This window comes from Taudactylus pleione, unplaced genomic scaffold (genome assembly GCF_031769625.1).
Source record: "Taudactylus pleione unplaced genomic scaffold, aTauple2 ptg000157l, whole genome shotgun sequence".
NCBI lineage: Eukaryota > Metazoa > Chordata > Amphibia > Anura > Myobatrachidae > Taudactylus > Taudactylus pleione.
Window position 1 is genome coordinate 924,641 of NW_028284559.1, and position 22,021 is coordinate 946,661.

Below are 22,021 nucleotides of genomic sequence, written 5' to 3' on the forward strand. Positions count from 1 at the left end.
CAAATTCGGGAAGGCAGGCAATTGCACGGCAAGGCAGACGCATCCCCACTATGTCTTGGCGTGCTATCGCTTTGTGTATGGAGACACCCACCAGCCTGTCTTAAGACACCCACTTGCGCACGTCATCTCCAGGAAGTGTATGTAACCATCGGTACATCGAGTACCATCGGAAGCGAAGGCAGCGCTTGTGGTTGACTATACCCTACCGCAAGCACTTCAGTGTGAAATTCATCCAGGTGACGTGTACTATGATGCTGCCTGTTATTTATGCATGCCTCTGAAACGGCATTAAGACGCGCCTGCATTCGCACCTACACTCCCCCGTTTCTAGCAGCCAGCCCCTGTCACCACCCACAAACGGCTTCTTCTGTCAATTTTTTTGCAGATCTGTCTATGCGCAGCGAGAGTACGCTTCCCGATCGCTTGGACTGGTATGCGCATATGCGGAAAGCAAACATCGGCTGCCTGCGTGCGAACGCTTCCTTGCGGGCGGGTCTGAATCAGGTCCTAAATGCTAACCCTATGGCCTGGCCATCTGAGATTAGTCTTTAATGCCAGCAGGCAGCAGCTGCAGAGATTGGAGAGGGGCAAAAGAGGAGGTTGGGAGCAGGGCAGCAGCAGCACACCTAGGTGGAGATCTGGGGGCCTGGGGCAGACTCATCCAAAAGCCAGGGAGAAGTTGACTTAAAGCTGAAGCCAATGCAGGGAGGAGAGGCATTGGCATACATGAGGCAGGGGCAAAGAGGAGAGGGGGTGCAGGGGTATAAAGGTGGTCGTGGAGAAGGGGCACAGAGGAGAGGGGACATTAGAGTAGGCAGGGGCACAAAAAAGAGGAAGGTGCTGTGGTAGAGAGGAGGTAGTGGGGGCAGGGGCACAGAGGAATTGGGGCCATAGAGGAGGTAGGGGCACAGAGGAGAGGGGGTGCAGAGCTATAGAGGGGGTAGGGGCACAGGGACACAGGACAGGGGACAGGAGGCAGGGGCACAGAGAAGGGGGCGATGCAGGGGTATAGAAGGGGTAGTGTGAGTATGCAGGGGTAAATGCACGGGTTAGTGGAGGTAGTGGGGACAGTGGCACAGAGGAGGCAGGGGCACAGAGGAGAGAGGGGTGCAGTGTTATTGAGGAGGAAGTGGGGGCAGGGACACACAGGAGAGTGGGCCATAGAGGCAGAGGCACAGATGTGAGGGAGTTGCAGGGGTATAGAGGGGGTAAAAGGGGCAGAGATACAGAGTAGAAAGGGCCATAAAGGAGGCAGGGGCACAAATGAGAGGCGGTTGCAGGGATATAGAGGAGGTAGTGGGGGCAGGGCCATAAAGGAGGCAGGGGCACAGATGAGAGGGGGGTGCAGAAATGTAGAGGGAGCAGGGGCACAGATGAGAGGGTACATACTGTAGAGGAGGCAGGGGCACAGAGGAGAGGTGCATGCAGAGGTGTAGAGGAGGTAGTGGGGACAGGGGCACAGATTAGAGGAGGCCATAATGGAGGCAGGGGAACAGAGAAGAGGGGCGTGCAGGGGTATAGTGGAGGTAGTTGGAGCAGGGAAGAAGAGGAGAGGGGGGCATAGAGGAGGCAGGGGGATAGAGGATAGGGGTGTGCCGGGGTTTAGAGGAGATAGTGAGGGCTCGAGCACATAGGAGAGGGGGTGCAGGGGTATAGAGGAGGTAACGGGGGTGGGCACACAGAGGAGAGGGGCATAGAGAAGGCAGGGGCACATAGGAGAGGGGGTTGCAGGGTATAGAGGAGGTAGTGGGAGCAGGGACACAAGATGCAGGGGTATATAGGGGCTAGTTGGGGCAGGGGTATAGTAGAGAAGAGGCAGGTTCCAGAAGCAGCATTTTTGCCCCCAACCACCTACCATAGCCCAGAGCAACCTATGCTCCACGCCCAATATGCTGGGGTGCGTGTTGTCCCACTCAGGAAGCTGAGCACTGCAGGGACCATGTACTCTCTCCCTGTGACCCACAGCAAGCAGCCGCCAACTTAGCGTGATCTGATCGCCGCTGAGTCTCCTCACTGGTCCTGCCACAGCCTGCCACTGCACTTCTGAGTGGACCCCCGCATCGAGTTAAGTCCAGTGTGGGAAGATTTACTGTTATGACTAGGTGTCTTACTGCGGCGGCTGTCAGGATAGCATCTGCCTGGGTCCCAAGGAGCAGGGGGAGTACTCAGGATCCTGGTCCCACAGCTTCGAGGTAGACGGGGGTGCACCCCTGTCCCATCAGCAACACTTACGAGGGCTGGGCGCAGGGCAAACTGCATGGCATGGCATCGAGGTGGAGAGTAAGGGCAAGTGACTGTACCGGGGGAAGTGGACCAGCGGCTTCAAGGGCACTATGGGGTCCAGGAGTGCATGGACAACTGGACCAAGTACGAGTGTACTTGAGGAAAAGGAGAGAGCGGGCTACACGGACTAGGACAAGAGGCACGGGGGGCTGTCCGGGCCATGTTCCCGGGTCTACAGTACAGCCTAGTGACAGTCAGCTGCGGCTTCGGGAAAGATGCCTGGACATCGCTCTCTGACTGGCTGCACGTCCTGTCACTCAGCTTCTGCTGCCTTCCTTACTGGACTGAGCCAACGGTGTGTACACCCCCTGCTGGAAGGCACCTACTGAGCATGCGCAACTAATTGAATCTTCCTTTCTCTATAATGGCGCAATTGTGAGGTAATAGTTTAAAAACTGTAATTTTTTTCAATTACCTGAACCCCAAAAGGCTCTACCCTGGAACAATAACTACCTAATAAAACAAACCCCAAGTCTAAATTCCCCCCTTCCCTGAGTTATGCCTTCCCAAAAATCCCCATAGAGAACAGCAGAAAAGTGGTCCTAACTGAGCTTGGTTCCTCCAATTGCTTGCTTTTGAGGTATAGCCCCTTAAACACCATGCCCCCCCCCTCCGGAATTCTCTATGGAGATTTCCGGGTTTTTTCGATTCAGCCTTAACATAAGGGCATGACTGTGTCCTTATAAAATATATATATATATATATATACACACAGTCAGGTCCATAAATATTGGGACATTGACAGAATTTTCAGATTTTGGCCTCTATTCACCAACACAATAGTTTTGAAATGAAACAAACAAGATGTGCTTTTACTGCAGACTTTCAAATTTAATTTGAGGGTAATTACATCCAAATCGGGTGAACGGTGTAGGAATTACAACAGTTTCAATATGTGCCTCCCACTTTTTAAGGGGCCATATGTAATGGGACTATCAACTCAAAAGCTATTTCATGGACAGGTGTGGGCTATTGCCTCATTATTTCATTATCAATTAAGCAGGTAAAATGTCTGGAGTTGATTCTAGGTGTGACATTTGCATTTGGAATCAGTTGCTGTCAACTCTCAATATGAGATCCAAAGAGAAGAGCTGTCACTATCAGTGAAGCAAGCCATCATTAGGCTGAAAAATCAAAACAAACCCATCAGAGAGATATCAAAAACATTAGGTGTGGCCAAATCAACTGTTTGGAACATTCTTAAAAAAAAAGAACGCACCAGAGAGCTCAGCAACACCAAAAGACCCGGAAGACAACGGAAAACAACTGTGGTGGATGACAGAAGAATTATTTCCCTGGTGAAGAAAAACCCCTTCACAACAGTTGGCCAAATCAAGAACACTCTCCAGGAGGTAGATGTATATGTGTCAAAGTCAACAATCAAGAGAAGACTTCACAAGAGTGAATATAGAGGGTTCACCACAAGATGCAAACCATTGGTGAGCCACAAAAACAGGAAGACCAGATTAGAGTTTGCCAAACAACATCTAAAAAAGCCATTACAGTTCTGGAACAACATCCTATTGACAGATGAGACAAAGATCAACTTGTACCAGAGTGATGGGAAGAGAAGAGAAGGAAAGGAACTGCTCATGATCCAAAACATACCACCTCATCAGTGAAGCATGGTGGTGGTAGTGTCATGGCGTGGGCATGTATGGCTGCCAATGGAACTGGTTCCCTTGTATTTATTGATGATGTGACTGCTGACAAAAGCAGCAGAATGAATTCTGAAGTGTTTCGGGCAATATTATATGCTCATATTCAGTCAAATGCTTCAGAACTCATTGGACAGCGCTTCACAGTGCAGCTGGACAATGACCCAAAGCATACTGCAAAAGCAACCAAAGAGTTTTTTAAGGCTAAAAAGTGGAATGTTATGCAATGGCCAAGTCAATCCCCTGACCTGAATCCGATTGAGCATGCATTTCACTTGATGAAGACAAAACTGAAGGGAAAATGCCCTAAGAACAAGCAGGAACTGAAGACATTTGCAGTAGAGGCCTGGCAGAGCATCACCAGGGATGAAACCGAGTGTCTGGTGATGTCTATGCATTCCAGACTTCAGGCTGTAATTGTCTGCAAAGGATTTGCAACAAAGTATTAAAAAGTGAAAGTTAGATTTAGGATTGTTTAGTTTGTCCCATTACTTTTGGCCCCTTAAAAAATGGGAGGCACATATAGAAACCGTTGTAATTCCTACACCGTTCACCTGATTTGGATGTAATTACCCTCAAATTAAATCTGAAAGTCTGCAGTTAAATCACATCTTGTTTGTTTCATTTCAAAGACATTGTGGTGGTGAATAGAGGACAAAATATGAAAATTCTGTCAATGTCCCAATATTTATGGACCTGACTACTGTATATATATATATATATATATATATATATATATACTAGATAGATTGCCAATTACTTAGTAACTATTCTTTTATCTAATACATTAATGCATATGGATAAAACATTTGCTATTTAGTATTCTGTCTGCTGACTTCTGACATTTTGCAGATCATATTATCATTATTTAATTGTTATTTGGATTTATGCTTTTAGTGGGCTAAGATTTATGTATTACAGGTTGAGTCTCCCATATCCAAATATTCCGAAATACGGAATGTTCCGAAATACGGAATAATTTTGGCATGACTGAGATAATGAAACCTTTGATTTTTGATGATTCAATGTACACAACCTTTGTATAAGGCACAAATTATTAAAAATATTGTATAAAATTACCTTTTAGGCTGTGTGTATAGGGTGTAAATGAAACATAAATTTATTTCATGTATGTACACAAACTTTACTTGAGCTACATAATTATTGAAAATATTGTAGAAAATGAGCTGCAGGCTGTCTGTATAAGGTGTATATAACACATAAATGCATTCTATGTGTACATTGGGGTCCCATTCCCAAGATATTTCATTATGATATGCAATTATTCCAAAATACGGAATATTCCGTTATCCAAAATACCCCTGGTCCCAAGCATTTTGGATATGGGAGACTAACCTGTATATCAACTGATTAGTTTACGTGTCCTTTATGGTGTAGATGCATACATTCTCATTACTCTGGAGACTTTCCTTTCCATATATATTTTTTTAAATGGTTAAATTGGTCTGAGAAATTTTCTTGCTGCAATGAATAATGTTAATACAGAATACATACACTGGTCACAGGATTTGAACATGTTTGAAAACCTGATGTTTTATGTGTTTATTAAAATTATGCACTCATTCAGTATGTACGTATGTACAAAGAAAGGGAAAGAGCTTTATAGTTTGCTCGGCTTCTTTTCAGAACACATCACATCTTACTAAAAAGGGGTGTTTCATAAAATGAGTGGTATATGTTCGGCATCCCAGCGGTCAGGATGCCGACGCTTACATTACCGGAGCCAGAATACAGACGCCGGTCAGAATCCCGGCGTCGGCACATTGACCGAGGGTTGGGGGGAGGGTTAGGTTTAGGGGTTAGGCACTAAGGGGAGGGTTAGGGTTAGGCACTAAGGGGGCAGGGTTACGTATTAAAGAAAGCAAGAGTTTTTTCTGTATAATAATGGGTCACTTAAATTAGGGGTGTATAAAAATGCCTGTAATATTTGTGTAATTTTAAGCCACTTTTTAAAAAAAATCAAAATATGCCCCTAACACCCACCTGCAATCTTAAAAACACCTGTCCCATTCATACAGCACCCCCATTTACCTCTCCCACATCAATTAACCAATTTTCTGGCACTTTGCACATTTTCACCCCATAACTGACGTCATTATTGGCCAAATTAAGCTAATTAAAAGAAATATATTTTGCCTAATTAGTCATTAAGGAGGGTGTCCCAGTGATTCTGAACCAAGTCCAAATATTTTACCATAAAATAGGGATTTTCCCCAACTTTTCACTTGCTTAAAAATAAAATTAGCGTTAAATCCAACTGGAGAATTATCAATTGTCAACTTCACCTGCAATTGAATTCGACAGTAACCACTTTTTACGAAAGGTGAAAACTTTTCGCACTAAATGGCTTATCACCTCTAATTGAATTCCTCCCCCTTAGTAATCTGGATGAAGCGGAACATACAGAGCACCAGCCGATGTCGTATGAAGGTAGCATTGTAGGTATATGCAGATAAAACACAACATGCCATATACAGGATAATTTGGCAGGGTCTCTGAAACTATGTAAAACATGTCCGTGTACCAATGTGGCACTCATACACCATGACGAAATAGTGACGCGCATGTGCAGAAGACCAAACAGCGGCTAACTTCGTAAAGTAGAATGCTTCAAGAAAGGAGCATTCCTAGAGGTAGCGCACTCCATATTTCAACAAAAATTTGTAAATTATTTTGTTTTTCATTTTGGTTGTTGCTTAAAATTTATTGTGTGTATCTGTGTTAGCTCAACACTAAAAAGCCTGGGGAAAAAAGTTTGTTTTTATTTGTGTACTCCTACCTCGTTGGAGATTTGATGGCCACCGCTGTGAAATTTGTAATTTCCAGTCAACTGGAGTGTATTGGGCAAGCGCTATAGACTCAAGGATATAAGGGAACTAATTTGGAAAGGTCTTACATCTACAAAACTACAGTATATTCAGACGAGGGCTGGCTTCTTTTGGCTGGGGGGCAAATACAAGTATGTGGCCAAAACTTTGCTACCAGCTCACTGGCATGCCGTTATACAGATATTGAAAGGGGATGCAGATAAAATACAGACAGAGGGGATTCTGGCGGTCAGAATGTATAATATATAATCAAATACAACACCTACAATCCCCATATGACTATTAAGCAAGAACTATTCTAGTGACCTTTATACAACAAAAGATCTTTCTAGTGACCTATCTACATTAAAGACCACATTCTAAACACCTCTATAAAGTATGGAAAGCACCCCAGAGGTCACCACACAATACATAGAGCATCTCAGAGGCCACCGTACAGTACATAGAGCATCCGAGTTGGGTACGGGATAGTGACGGTCAGGATGCCGACAGTGAGAATACCAACAGTGGCACCCCGACAAATTTTGGTAAGTATTTTACCCTAAATCTTAACCCTTATCCTAACCCACCCCTCCTGCAGCCTCACCCTAACCCTCCCCCTAGTGTGCAACCCTAATACCGTCGGAATTTGTCAGGATTGTGACCATCGGAATGTCGATTTTAGTATTGAAACCGTCGGCATCCTGACCGTCAGGATCCTAACTACATCCGGAGCATCCTAGTGACCACTATACGCTACATAGTGCATCCTAGTGATCACTACTGCTTAGTGCTTTCTAGTGATCGCCATATAATAAAGACAGCATTCTAGGGACCTATACACATAATAAAGAGAGCATCCCCGATACTGGTGTACAACATAGAAAGCATTCCAAGAGCCTCTACGCAATACAAAGAGCATCTTATTAAATCGTATACAATTGTAGCACAGGGAACATTCTAGTGACCGCAATGCAATACAGGGAACATTCTACTAGCCTCTATTCACTACAAGGTGCTCCCAATTATTCAATAACAGCGCATCTTAGCAAACCATATACAATACGATCATTATTTTGATCTATATACAATACAGACAACATTCTCAAAACCAGTATACAGTACATAGATCATTATAGTGAGATATATATTATTATTATTATTATTATTATCATTTATTTATATGGCGCCACAAGTTTTCCGCAGCGCCTTACAAAGTACATAAACAAATAGATTGATTTACAGTGACTTACAGGACAGTACAATACAATACATTACAGGACATGGATAATATACATTGCTACATTCACGACCATAACACACAGATAAGCAACAATGCAAAGCAATCAAGTGTTAGGTGCCCTGGTAGAGAGTAAGAAGTAGATGAAGGTATAGTAAGGAGATGCACAAGAGGGTAGAGGGCCCTGCTCATAGGAGCTTACATTCTAAGGGGGAGGGACAGACAAACAGGGATGACACAGATGGGGTAGGCAGGGAGGAAGGAGTATGTAGCAGCAAGTTAAGATGAGAGCTGGAAGGCTTTGATGAAATAGTGGGTCTTGAGAGCCCGTTTGAAAAATTGTAGAGAGATGGAGAGTCTGATGGGAAGCGGGAGAGAGTTCCAAAGGTGGGGAGCAGCACGGGCAAAATCTTGGAGGCGGGAGTGGGAGGAAGTAATCAGCTGGCATGAAAGGCGGCGTGCATTTGTTGAACGAAGAGGGCGGACAGGAGAGTGAAGGGAGATGAGAGCAGAGATGTAAGTGGGAGAGGAATGGCTGAGGGCTTTGTAAGTGAGCGTGAGAACCTTAAATTGGGTTCTAAAGGGGAAGGGGAGCCAGTGGAGGGCTTGTAGGAGAGGGGAGGCAGATGCAGAGCGTTTTGAGAGGAAGATGAGCCGACCAGCAGCATTAAGGATAGACTGGAGAGGAGAGAGATGGGATTTGGGGAGGCCAGATGGGAGAAGGTTACAGTAGTCCAATCTGGAGATGACCAATGAGTGTATGAGGGTTTTAGTGGCATCCTGGGTGAGAAAGGGTCTAATCTTGGAAATATTTTTAAAATGAAAGCGACAGGACTGAGAGATTCTGGATATGTGGTTATACAATACAGAACATTCTAATTACCAATATACAATACAGAAAGCCTCCTACTTACCAACGTACCATTAAAAAAGCATTCTAGGGATCTCTATACAGAACACAGGGCATCTGTAATAAAAAATATACAAGAAGGAGAATACCCGTGACCTTCATACAATTTAGAGAGCATTCTAGTCACTAGTCAGCATAGAGGGCCTTATTCAGAGTTAGACGCTGGCAGTGCAGTCTTAATGTATGGGCATACTGGGCAGCTGCCCATGGCCCCACATTTCTAGGGGCCTGTATTGCCTGGTATAGTACAGTTTTTATTGTTCCAGCACTGGGGCTGCACCGACTTGTACCGGATTCTGGCACAGCAATGCCCTTCCCCATCTGATCTATGCAGTGCTGCTGCTGAAATGACAGGCGGCTCTTCTGTGGTTCTGTGCATTAACGCTAATGTGATGACATCAGCGTCAGTGTAGAGAAGGACGGAGGAGTCACCAAGTACCATCAGCACTGCAGGGAAAAGATGAAAGTGCAGCTGGTGCTGTGGTCTACGCAAGTTTATTAAGGTGAACAGTTAACAGGGAGAATCGAGAGCCCCCTGTATACTACAGTATATACAGCATACTTAGTATCATTTGGGGCAATTCAATTAAAGATCGCCAGAAACATTGTCCCCCATCACGCCCTGCACTTAAGTCGGGAGATGCAGGTTACAGCACCTAATGCCGGGTGTTCAGTCGCTGTAACATGCATTCTCTGTCTTAAGTGGCAGCCGCGATGCTGTTAGCGCACGCGCAAAGCTCGAAGCCTGCATCGCCGCACTAGTGTAGTCAGATTTCTGCTCGCCCCTCAGAAGAGTGTGAGCAGAAATCCTCTAGTCGGTGATAACAGCGCAGCCAATTGAATAGCTTCGGGAAATCATTTCCGACGCTATTTAACATTGCATTTAACTGAATTCCCCCCCATTGAATGCTACTCCTATATGGTACATAAGATTGAATCTTACAATATATAAACTCTCCTCACGGTTCATGTACTATATAGGAATATCATTCAAGTTACTAAGTAACATTACAAGGAGCACCAAATTATCCAATAACAGTTCGCATCTTAATAAACCATATACAATACGATCATTATTGTGATCTATATACAATACAGACGGGATCGGTAGGATTTACCGCCGGACGCATTACCGGCACCAGTGAAGATCCCGACAGCAGCTAAGGTAAGTACTAACTAACCTAACCACCCCCCTAACCCTCCCTTAGGGGTGCCTAACCCTAACCTCCCCCCCCCCCCCCCCCAAGTGCCTAGCCCTAACCTCTCCCAGGGGGTGCCTAACCCTAACCCCCCCCTTCCCCTAGCCTAAAGCTCCCGGGGGGTGCCTAACCCTAAGTCCCCCCCGGGAGCCCCTAACCTAACACTACCCCCGCACGGATGTCCGCGCCCCGGGCTCCCAGCGTAATTAAAATGACAGGCGTTGGGATTTCGACGTCTGTCATTAGACCCTTGCCATACCATACAGACAGCATTCTCAAAACCAATATACAGTACACAGGTCATTATAGTAAAATATATACAATACAGAGCATTCTATTGACCTATATACAATACAGAAAGCATCCTAGTTATAAATGTACTATTAAAAAGCATTTTAGGGATCTCTGTACAGAACTCAGGACATTTTTAATAAACCAATATACAATAAGGAGAATACCCGTGACCTCCATACAATTTAGAGAGCACTTTTAGTCACTAGCAAACACAGAGGGCCTTATTCAGAGATGAACGCTGGCAGTGCAGTCTTAATGTATGGGCATACTGGGCAGCTGTATATACTGTAGTATACAGGGGGCTCCCGCAGCAGGGCCATCTTAACGTATGGCCACACTGAGCAACTGCCCAGGGCCCCACGATTCTAGGGGCCTTTGAGCATGGTTGGGTTGGGCCGGGGGCATCTACATAGCATGTGCGGCACACACAGAGCAGCCGGTTGAGAGGCAAACGGAGAAAGATGCTCCCCGGCTCTCTGACAATTGTGGCAGCCAGGCTTCATTTCCTCCTGCAGCCACAAAGCTGGATTAAGGAGGGGCATATTCCCCCCAGGCCCTCATTTCTCAGTGGGCCCCTATACTTTGATCACCACTGCAGTTCAGAGCAGGAAATGCTATGTGAGCTGGTGAAGAGGGAGTCCGTAATCCTTGCTTTATATCATGTTTTTTATGTTTAAACATTGATTTTGTTAAAAGTACAAATAAATATAAAGGTTTAATTTTATTGACCATTTAAATTTTTATTACTGTGAATGGGGTGGGTAGGGGCCCCAGGGCCTGCAGTGCTATTAAGACGGGCCTTTATTACTGGAGGAATTCTGCATTGCTCAGGTGCTGGGACAGCTGCTTTTCGGATCCCTAACACTGCTTCTGAAGCTGGTGTTGGTTCCTGCAAGCAAACTCTGAAAACTGGGCCCATTTCTGCATGTGTAACGGACTAATAACGGATCATGAATAGGCCCATAAGGCTGATACCACTAACACACGGCTTTGTGAATATTTAGGTCTCTTTATTTTGAGCACTAGAAATTATTATGATTTATATGATAGGACTGGTGCAGGAGGTGTGGCCATGGCATTATTGGTGATCTACTAACTTCATCCCCACCAATTTACATATAGTTGGGACTTTTGTTGATAAGTCCAATTAATTTTTGAGAAAAAAAAATCATATTTAAAGAGTAAAATCACTCTGGGGTTAATAATCGTCTTGAGGGCCTGATTCAGAATTGTACATAAACCCGATGGTTTATGCACATCCCATATGATTAATGAGTGCCACATGTGCAGGATCTATACTGCGCATGTGCTGATCACTGACTGCGACATCGGTCACAGTTTCACCTAAGCTGCAGCATGATTGACATGCTACGGCCATTTGGGGGTGGGGAAGGGGTTGTAATGGCAAGCATTTGATAAAACCAGGGTGTGCCTGCCCCGTTTTCAAGGCCCGCTGAGGTCAGTGGCTGCATCTACCCACGCAGCTTCACTGCAGAATAAAAACATTGCGCATCCTGCGTAACCCGAGGGTTACTCAGATGGCCGATGTTTTCGCAGATGATCCGATGCTGCGTCCTCGGATGCAGCAACAGATCAAAGAAGCCAGCAGGAGGTGTCTACTTACACAAGATGCCTCCTGCAGCATTAGCATATTATAACAGAGCAACTGCGTCTAAAGACACAGCTGCTGTCTACTGCGTACAACTCTCAATCAGGCCCTGAGTGTATGTATAGTTTCTTCAATCCTTGTCTCCTAAAATGTTTAAACAAAGCAGCTGATCTGCAGCAGATGCAGGCTTAGAGAAAATGCCCAGTGCTCTCTACAAATTAACAGTAATGTGATCTTCCCCTCGATTACTAAAATGATGCATAAGGTCAGTTTGAACGGCAACATAAAACTTTTTTAGTTACAGTATTTGAGATCTAGTGGCCTATTTATTAACTGAAAATCTTGGGGAAACTGCAGTTTAATGCAGACGTGATAAAAATTTTTTGTGTAAATTTGCAAAAATTGAAAATTAATATTTTAACGTAGCTTTACTAAAAATCTCTTATATGGAGATGGGCAAAGTGCTTGAAGCAGTGATAGCGTAACACATACGTTGACTTTCTGGGCAGGTCGGCACAGCAAGGGGCGTGACGGGGGCACTGGTGGGTGGCGTGGGGGCAGCACGATTGCGTCATTGTTGCCCCGTCCCCCGTTATAGAATGATGAGTTTAGCGGCATTATAAAGAAGGGGATGGGCCTACATTGACGAGATTCAGCACGAATCACGTCATCGCCCCAACAACTCCCCCAATGGACTGTCCACTTTTACTCAGTCCAGGAGACATGCCCTCTCTCTTGTGGGAGGCCCGATTTTCTTTTTTGGGACCCTCCCAGCCAGGGCTACCGACAGCTTTGCCGGGCTCAGGTACAGGGAGGGGGTGTAGCCAACCGAAGAGGTGTGACCAGATCCCCTCCTTACAAAAACAGTATGTTCACACAGGGAGCGCAGATGTCTGGGTTGGGGGTGCAATCACTCCCTTCTCCCACATATAATGCAGGGAGAGAGAGAGAGAACTGACTGCTGCTGCAGCAGCCTCTTCCTAGCCCAGCACACAGCGTGACAGCAGCATGTGTGCTGGGCTGGGTAGAGAGGCTGCTGCAGGAGTAATCGGTCCTCTCTCTCCCTGCCCGAACTTAAGTAACAGCAGCGGCGGCAGTGGTGGGGGGGGGCAGGCTGCAAGACCTGGACCCCTATGGAGCACCTCCAACAGGCCTCGGCGAGTGACACCCTGGTGCGGCCGGCACCCCCCTTGTGATGCCACTGCCCGCTCCCCCCCTCTCGGTGCCCCTTCTCCCAGCGATTCGGGGAGAGTAAGCAAGTATGTCTTAACATTATCACACTGTTTCCTGGTTCGGGTCCCCTGCGGACACTACCCAAGCACACTATCCGGCGCATGTGTCACCTGGGGGGCGACTGAGAGGGTGCCAGAAGCTCACTCATCGTACAATTTGCAAATTAGTAGCCCATAGGCTAATATAGGATAATGCCATCTGGAGATGGAATTTTCCTATTGGGGCCAAGTTCCGGAATGCTGCGGTCCCTCCATAGTACTTTTGGGGAATACTTAATTTTTGTGGCTGTTTTGGGGGAATATCCTGCAAATATTTTTTTATAAATAGGCCCCTAAGTAACCAGCCTTTTCAACAAAGCACAGGGATATCTCCCACTTTTGATAAAGGAAGACTACAGTCTGCAGCATTCACAATGGGGCCTTTGGTCTGGCCCAATTTGACAGGCTCCAAAAAGATTCTTCAGATGGCAGTAGTAGCTCTTACCTATGGAAAGAGCGATTGGACAAAACCCATCAGTGTAAACTTTTGTCACTGTCAACCACAGCCAGAGTACAGGAGTTAGCATTCGCCATGAGTATATTGGTAAATAGCCAAAAAAAAGTAATTGCAGTACAAAGAAATTATAATTTTCAGGGTGCCAATGTCACCAGTATTAAATAAGCTTCTTAAATGCACCCTATGATTTTTTTTTTATTTCCCTTTGTGTTTGTCAATATACCTTAATTAAAACAGAACGATTGCAAAAGATAATTGACATACATAATACACATGAGTAATTAGTAACGTCGAGCAGTCAAATCGTCTCCTGTCAATAAGGCCACTACTGGAGAGCTCTCAGTATTGCTGTTCTCTCCGAAGTCCCATTCACATGCTGACGCTGTACAGTGGGTGATTACAGTACGCACACTACTGTGCAATGAATGAGCGCTGTGTATGTCACTGTGCTGACAGGCAATGAATGATGGAAAGCAGTAATACGCAGAATAAATCGCATTATCACGGGAGGCTGTGTGTAGGAAATACACAAAACCTTACTGACAGCTCCTGCCTGTAGTATTGCGTCATAGGAAAACCTGGGTAGTCAATGCACGTTCTTTGCACCCCTTCAAACCAATAGTGTCCCATATTTTCTCTCCACAGTGAGGTGGGGGTAATAGCCCATTGGATCTGAGTGGTACTGTCCACTGTTTTGTACAAATGCACTGACTTGTTGGAATGAGAAGCAACTAATACACAGGGTGACTCCTCCTTGCTACCTGTAAATCTGCCCTCCTCCCTTCTTCTTTCTCCCCCCTCCTCACCTCCATTTCCCAGGGTGTCCTCTCCATCTATGCCTAGCACAGGGATGTGACAGAGGCAACAGCACTGGCGGAGGAGGAGGGACAGAAGCGATCAGCTGGGAGGATTACAGCCTTGAACAGTCGGAGGAGAAAGAGGAAAAGGGAAGGTAGGAGGAGAGGATTGCCAGCAGGCTGGCAGTAGGCAGCGTGTACAGGAGAGAGGGATAGAACGGCGCCGAACACCGCAACATCAAGGCTTACATTCGGGTGGAAGGAAGGACCGGGATCCACCGCAGCGATCAACAAGGATCTTATTGATCAGCAGATATCAAGAGCCGAGAAATCGACCCTCCATGTACGCAAGTCCTATATGGCTGTGCACGGTGCAAGGGAGCCGAGAAGCCACTGGTCACAGTAAGGGGGTTGCCTTATAATATAATCTGAGATCAGCAATTGCCCCATTTACAGTAAAAACGTCTGCAAACAGGTGCTGGGAAATGCTTAGCGTTATTTATCATATATTATGTGCGTGCTTCCCAAATGCAAAACAATGAGTGCATATTATAAATATCACTGGCAGCATTGTTTGGTATTTTATTTAAATGCCGTGTTGATTTTTATATAAGGAAACAAACAAAAAAAGACACGCACATTTAGGTCCAAACATCAGGGAGAAATGAAGGACTGGTTTGGCTGTTTTCTTGCTTGCTTTTGATGGAAGGACTATGACAGCTCTCTGAAGGTGCTGGGGTTGTCTTGCTCTAAAGGGCTCCCCTGGCTTTGTGGAATGAGGTTTTAAAACCAACATTGTGACTGCACTTGTGTCATAAAACTGCCCTTATTTTTTGCTGAGGAGGCAGCTATAGAAGGCCCCACAATTTGTTTGACCTGCCCCCTTCCTTTGCAATATGGCTGGTGCAGGAATTTGGGGGCTGAGACATAAGTGGCTTTCAGGGTTTCCTGGGTCTTCCTGTTAGCAATGGCAAGTGGCAACAAATCCCAAAGCAACTTCAGTAGCATTGGCTTAACCATGAGCGCCATCAACAACAACAACAACAACCTGCACCTAGACTCCTCCATCCTTTCACCTAAAGTGGAGGCTGCCTTCATTATACCAGTCACCCAGGATGTTCCATGTGACAGTAGGGGACAGCGCATGTGGTGGGCTTTCCTGGCCTCTTCTATGGTGACATTTTTTGGGGGTCTTTTCATTATCTTGGTATGGAGAACCCTTAAATACCTTTGGACTGTCTGCTGCCACTGTGGGGGCAAGAATAAGGTAACAAAATCTGCATGTGAATTTGTGATCTGTATGTACAATGTTGGATTTGATCTGGGTAGTTGGCATTTTGTGAACAGGATGAAGATTGTTGGGCACAGTTTTTGAAGGAAACTGGCAAACACTAAATAAACTGTGCTCAAAGATCTATCCAAATGTATGATCTAAAGACTTGTACATTTGAATAGACCTGTATTGCTTTAATGTATGTGGTGCTTTAAAAAAAACGTATCAACCGTTTTATTAAAATAATTTACTTTGAACTATTGGAAGCTGTTAAAAAGATGACTCCATTCTCCAAACTGAAGTGTGTGTGTGTGTGTATATATATATATATATATATATATATATATACACACATATAATTTTTTAGATTAGATGGCTATTCTATACAGAGTTTAAATAGCGAGCGTGACATTAGGCTGTTCAATTTAGTGTTGTAATGTTTGTATTCTGAACAATGCGTACAATATAAATGAGAAATTATGTATATATTCTAAATTTACACACGTACATCCTTAAAGAGTAAGAACATTCTGCATTTTTTCTAAACCATAAATTAAGAAAATTACTAAGGTTTATTTGAAAAATCTATCCTATCTATCTATCTATCTATCTATCTATCTATCTATCTATCTATCTATCTATCTATCTATCTATCTATAACCCAATGCAAGAATACATAATGTACTAGCAACAAAGTTGCATCTCAATAATTTTGTAGCTATATATGTGGGTAGGGTAAAATAATGTAAGATAAGTTCATGCATACATTGTGGCAATATTTTGAGCCTGCTGATTTACAACTTTTATTTTCCTAGACTCCAGTATCGCCTAATCGATGTTTTCAACTTAGTTGAAAAATATATTCATGGTTCCATCCATTCGTCTGTAATAATTTGCTTTGTTCCTCAGTCCTTTATTGTTTATTACATATATATTACACATAATTGGTGTATTTCATGTCTTCTTAAAATGGGTATATTTGCTGATTGCTTTGACTTAATTTTGTTCATCCTCTTAATTTTTTTAATTTTATATGGATTAACAAACTGACGTGCTCTTGAGTCAAAACATTTTGGAGCCAGTTGTCAGGATGCCAGGAAGAGGTGGTATAGGTTCATCCTTTCTCCTTAAAAATGACTTGTTCAACTCTTTCCTAACTTCTACATAATTCTGCACACTTTTGATTTACCCTATAACTCGACGTACTAATACAATATGGTTGTCTTCCAGTTTTTTGAATGCCTATTCCATATTAATATCATTGGCTTAGAATCACATATTTTTTCAGGGCCAGGTGGCATCCCTGTGTGCCACAAATGAAAGTCCACATTTTATGATGGCCAGATACAAACAAATTGGTCCAAATATTTTTTGGAGATTTGTTTTGCTAGCTGCCTCTTTTCTGTGACATCATTATTTCAACTGTGAGTTTAAATTATTTTGTGAAAATGAAATGCATTTACAAATAAGGTAAAAGCTAATGCAAATTCTACTTTTATAGTGGAAATGTAAAAAATTGCCCTCCACACCAATTGCTCTACCTTAGATAATTTATTGGGATTCCCCTTCTTGCAACCCCTCTTTTGCAGTGTTTGGGTCCATTTCATCTGGTCCCAACAGCGGAGAACCTGGTGTGCAGTAATCCTGGAAGATTTAGTCCTTCCTCCTTCTCTTGTCATTGCACTAATTCCGGTTGATGACTTTTGACATCTAAGAGTCAACAGGGTTGACCTCCATGATTCAAGCAGTGTGTGTGCGATCACTAGATAAATGCTTTAAACTGCAAATGTTCAATTTATATATATATATATATATATATATATATATATATATGCATTAAAAGAATGGTTATTTGTCAAATTGCTTATCATTTGTGCTATAGTTTTGTAGTTTGTAACATGGGTGGTGCCTGCTACAATTCTTGCTCTGAAGCAATAGACTACAGTAGATGCCTTATAATTTAAGAGGGCAGAATACACAATCGGTTATGTGAAGCAGTAACTTTTGCACAATACAGCTCTCATACTTATACAATATCCGTGTATGTGGACATCAACACACAAGGAATACTCAAGCGCTTCTAAATGCGTCACATTGCATCTGCTAGACTAGTGCCACCAGGTCTCATAACAACGTATCCCAGTTCTGTGATAGAGAATTGCCAAATCTTCTTTGTTCACCATTTATTTTAAAAGGGCAGCAGAGGGGAGTGTGAACAGGAACCACCAATTAGAAGCTCGAATGTCTTGATTGCAGCTACTTACTACAATCATCCACAGCGTATCATAGTCCAGGTTTTTGACCAGGGCTTTGAAGAGAACAATGGGACCCTGGGACAAATGGCTATTTAGTGCACGCCATGGGCCTCTGGCTGGGAAGCCGACAGACGGAATCCCGACCGCCGGCTTCCCGACTATCTAATCCCGGCAAGGGTTAAATGACAGGCGTTGAAATCCCGACGCCTATCATTTTACTTACGCCGTGAGTCTGACGCCTGGCATCCTGATCGAAGATTAGCTGGGCGCGGACAGCTGTGAGAAGGGAGGGTTAGGAGCTCCCGGGGGGGAACGTAGGGTTAGGCACCCCCCCCGGGAGGGTTAGGTTTAGGCTAGGGGAAGGGGGGGTTAGGGTTAGGCACCCCCGGGGGGAGGTTAGGGTGGGCACCTGCTGCTGTCTGGGCAGAGACTATGGCAGCTGCTGTTGTCACTGTGCAGCATTCATGATCGAAGCTCAGCTGACAGCAGTAAACAGTGAACTGGCAGCGGCGGTTTGTGGGATTGGGGCACCTGGACAACAGCTAGTGGATAGCGCAGGTGCTGTGCTGGGAGAGGGATGAAGGGTGCTGTGGAGTCCAGGAATGATGATGTTCGTCCATGTAAGATGACGTTTTGCCTCTTTCTGAGTTCCGTTTTTTTGGAGGGAAAAATCCGAACTCCACGTGCAAACTCGAACCTATCCGAGCCTGCACATCCCTAAGAAAAATAGCAAAAGTTACATATATATGAACAATAGTGACCATTCTTCAATGGCCATAATGAATAGAATACAAACAACATAAACAGTGAATCAATACGATAAATTAGCATATAAAAACATTTGATATGATAGCAACCACATTGTTACCTATATAAAAAATGAAGAAAAAGCCAATACAAAGACAAGATATGATATGGGGGAGGGAAAGCCGAGTGGAACAACAGGATCCAACCTCCAGAATTTACCTCAAATGGAAAGAGAAAGTCCACATACCCACTACGTATTAAGTGGAAGATCTTCCAAAATTCGCCATTGCTCATACTACATGGTATTTTTCAAAGCATCCTTGATTCTGTGTTGAATTTCTCCAGGCAAAGTGGACTGACATTTAATTTTAATCATCCATGTTTATAGGCAAGGAACCACAAAACTCTGCAGCAACAGTTAGTCAAAACGACAAAATAAAAATCACACATAAAAAAAAGTATAGTAAACTTTTGTGGCTGATGAAGGAGGTGCAAACATGAGCCCGAAAGTAGAGAAGATCTTGATTTTGAGAGCATACAATCTAGAGGGAGTAAAGCCGTGTACACACTGAGACGACCAGCAATTGTGCTGATGTCCAGGGACACCCACATGATTGTAGGTACACACTACAGCGATTAATGAACAAAGGAATTTGTTCCGTCCTTTATAAACATACATTAGGTTGCATGCAAAATCATCACGTTTGATGTCCAGCACGTTAAACCTGACGGCGTTGCTAGTGACCGCGGGCACCGACATACTGAGTGTACACACTGAACGATGTAGGTGATTTGTCGTAACGAAACAGCAAATCGACCCCACATCTCTACAGTGTGTACCCAGCTTAACACCATCTGCCTAGCTGCTCTTTAGCCAAAATGCCCTATTTAAAGTATATTAAACATTAAAATGGAGATCAAATTCCTTTTAAATATATGAGTACCTGAGAAAAGAGCATTGTAACTTATGTTATATGGGAAGAAAGGATTTTACTGAAGCATCAGCAGTGCAGTATTGGAAAGAAGATCGACCTCGCCCTGCAGGCCCTTTGGTATAAGCCTTTAGGTATTAACCCCCTCATGCATTTTGGTGCTTAAGATGGAACATTTCACTCCACCTCCCATCACTGTGACTTCCCATCACTATCCAACTTTCATGGAGACAGTTGCTAGGTAGCCCTGCAGGATAGAGGAAATGAAAATCAACACAGTATATAAGGAAAGAAAACAGCTTGGCCTACAATCTAGAACGCACAGACAGATTGTGGAGATGTTCGACCACTGTTCTTCTAAATTATTATGGAAACAGCCATAAAAATTAGAAAATCAATAGTCTATTTGTGTATTAAAAATAAATCTGTAGGAGCTATTAAACACATGAGGAACTTCCCTGCTATGCTGCTATTTGTTTTCTTCAAAAATCTTTCTCTAAGGGAAGGCATTTTTCCTGCCACAAAACCTACAGCAAATTAAAATAATAACCATTAGATGATTGCTCCTGTTCATGTATTTCCTTTTTATTCTGTATTTATTCTCAGTAATGTTTTCTGGCTTGTATTTTCTTTGATCACGTTGATGTTTTAAGAATGTGTTTTTCTGCTATATCAACCATGTACACTGGGTGAGACAGTGTGGTAAACATATCACAGCCAGTGCCTGGTTTCCTTTATTGTATTGACTACATATTAATACATAACCTGGAAATCAATAGATGCATATTTTTGGTTTAACATTGCATCACACTGACCAGTAAATTAACATGTCAGATTTATATTTTTCTAGTATTTTTCTTAAAGAGCAAGTAAAGAAAGTATTTTACAATAATATATTTGAAATGCTGCATATTATGGAGCTGAATAATATAAATAACATAACTGGAGTGTTTATACATAATATGCCGCAGCAGGTTGCCATGTGAGGAGGTAGGTGATTCTTTACCAGAGCAGATCTAGCATGATGGCATAAACTAGAGTGACTGATAGCTTGGCAGACTTGCTTTGCAGAAATAGACTGTACATTCATACAGAGGGGCAGGAGCAGTGATGTCATAATAGCTGCAATTACATCTTTTGGTGTTGTCTTCAGATTCCATAAGACACTATCCTAAAGATGTTGGATTAGTTTCAATCCAACAGTGCAATGCAACAGATTATATTAGAACATGTCAAGCTTGGGGGTTTTAGATGGAGACTCATATATCATGACCATTACATACATACAGAACATAAATACTGCAATTTGTGGTGGTTGTTGACATGGGCATGGATGGCACAGGTCTGCTCCATAAATACCTGTTATCAAGTACCTATACTAAGATTGTAGACTTGTCTTATACATTATAATACCATTAAGAGGTAAAACAATACAGTATAGCTTGCGTTAGTATGGACATTGCAAATTGAAGGGAAACTTGTTATTTGCAAGTGTGTTTGTCACATACAAATAATTGAGGAAGCCTATCAATTATCTAGTAACCAGTGACCTTGATATGGCTACATGCTCATGAATATTGATTCAGCCTACACAATGCATGTAGGTGACGCATCTATTTTAAGGCAAGGTATGACCAAATGTTTTCTGTGCTTTAGACTGCATGATATGAACTCCTATATAAATAGGTTCTTGATTACCAAATGTTACACAGCCCACACCGCACTGTGCAAAAGTCAGAAGGCACTCACTGACGAGATGGACTTTTCATATTTTCTTTTTATTAGAGGGGATCATAGGGGATGTATTGTTTTAAAGCAGGTTAGAAAAACTGAGGTCTAGCAGGCTGTGCTTGTATTATTTATAAACATAACTGTTGCCCTATGAGCTCAACAGGACCCTCCAGACAATATAAGTTTAAGGTATGGCTCATGGTACAATGTTACTTATTGGCAATTCCACTGGTAACGGAATCATCTTTTTACAGTGATAAACTATGCATAGACGGTGTAATGGTTAGCATTACTGCCTCCCAGCACTGAGGTCGTGGGTTCGATACCCACTACGGCCCTAGCTGTGTGGAGTTTGTATATTCTCCCTGTGCTTGCGTGGGTTTCCTCCGGGTGCTCCGGTTTCCTCCCACACTCCAAAAATATACTGGTAGGTTAATTGGCTCCTAACAAAATTATCCCTAGTGCGCATATGGTAGGGAATATAGATTGTAAGCTCCACTGGGGCAGGGATTGATGTGAATGGCCAAATATTTGCTG

The 22,021-nt window shown here is 43.6% G+C and overlaps 1 protein-coding gene across 9 annotated transcripts in view; it reads left to right on the top strand.

Annotated features, from left to right (window-relative positions):
• The first annotated feature begins 14,598 nt into the window (after positions 1–14,598).
• KCNMA1 (potassium calcium-activated channel subfamily M alpha 1) overlaps positions 14,599–22,021 on the top strand; it is a 636,705-nt gene continuing 629,282 nt past the window's right edge. For all 9 annotated transcript variants that reach the window (XM_088474944.1, XM_088474945.1, XM_088474948.1 and 6 more), the window contains exon 1: positions 14,599–15,813. In XM_088474944.1, coding sequence (XP_088331070.1) covers positions 15,514–15,813 — 300 coding nt within the window. In that variant the 5' untranslated portion in view covers positions 14,599–15,513. The remainder of the gene's footprint in view (positions 15,814–22,021) is intronic.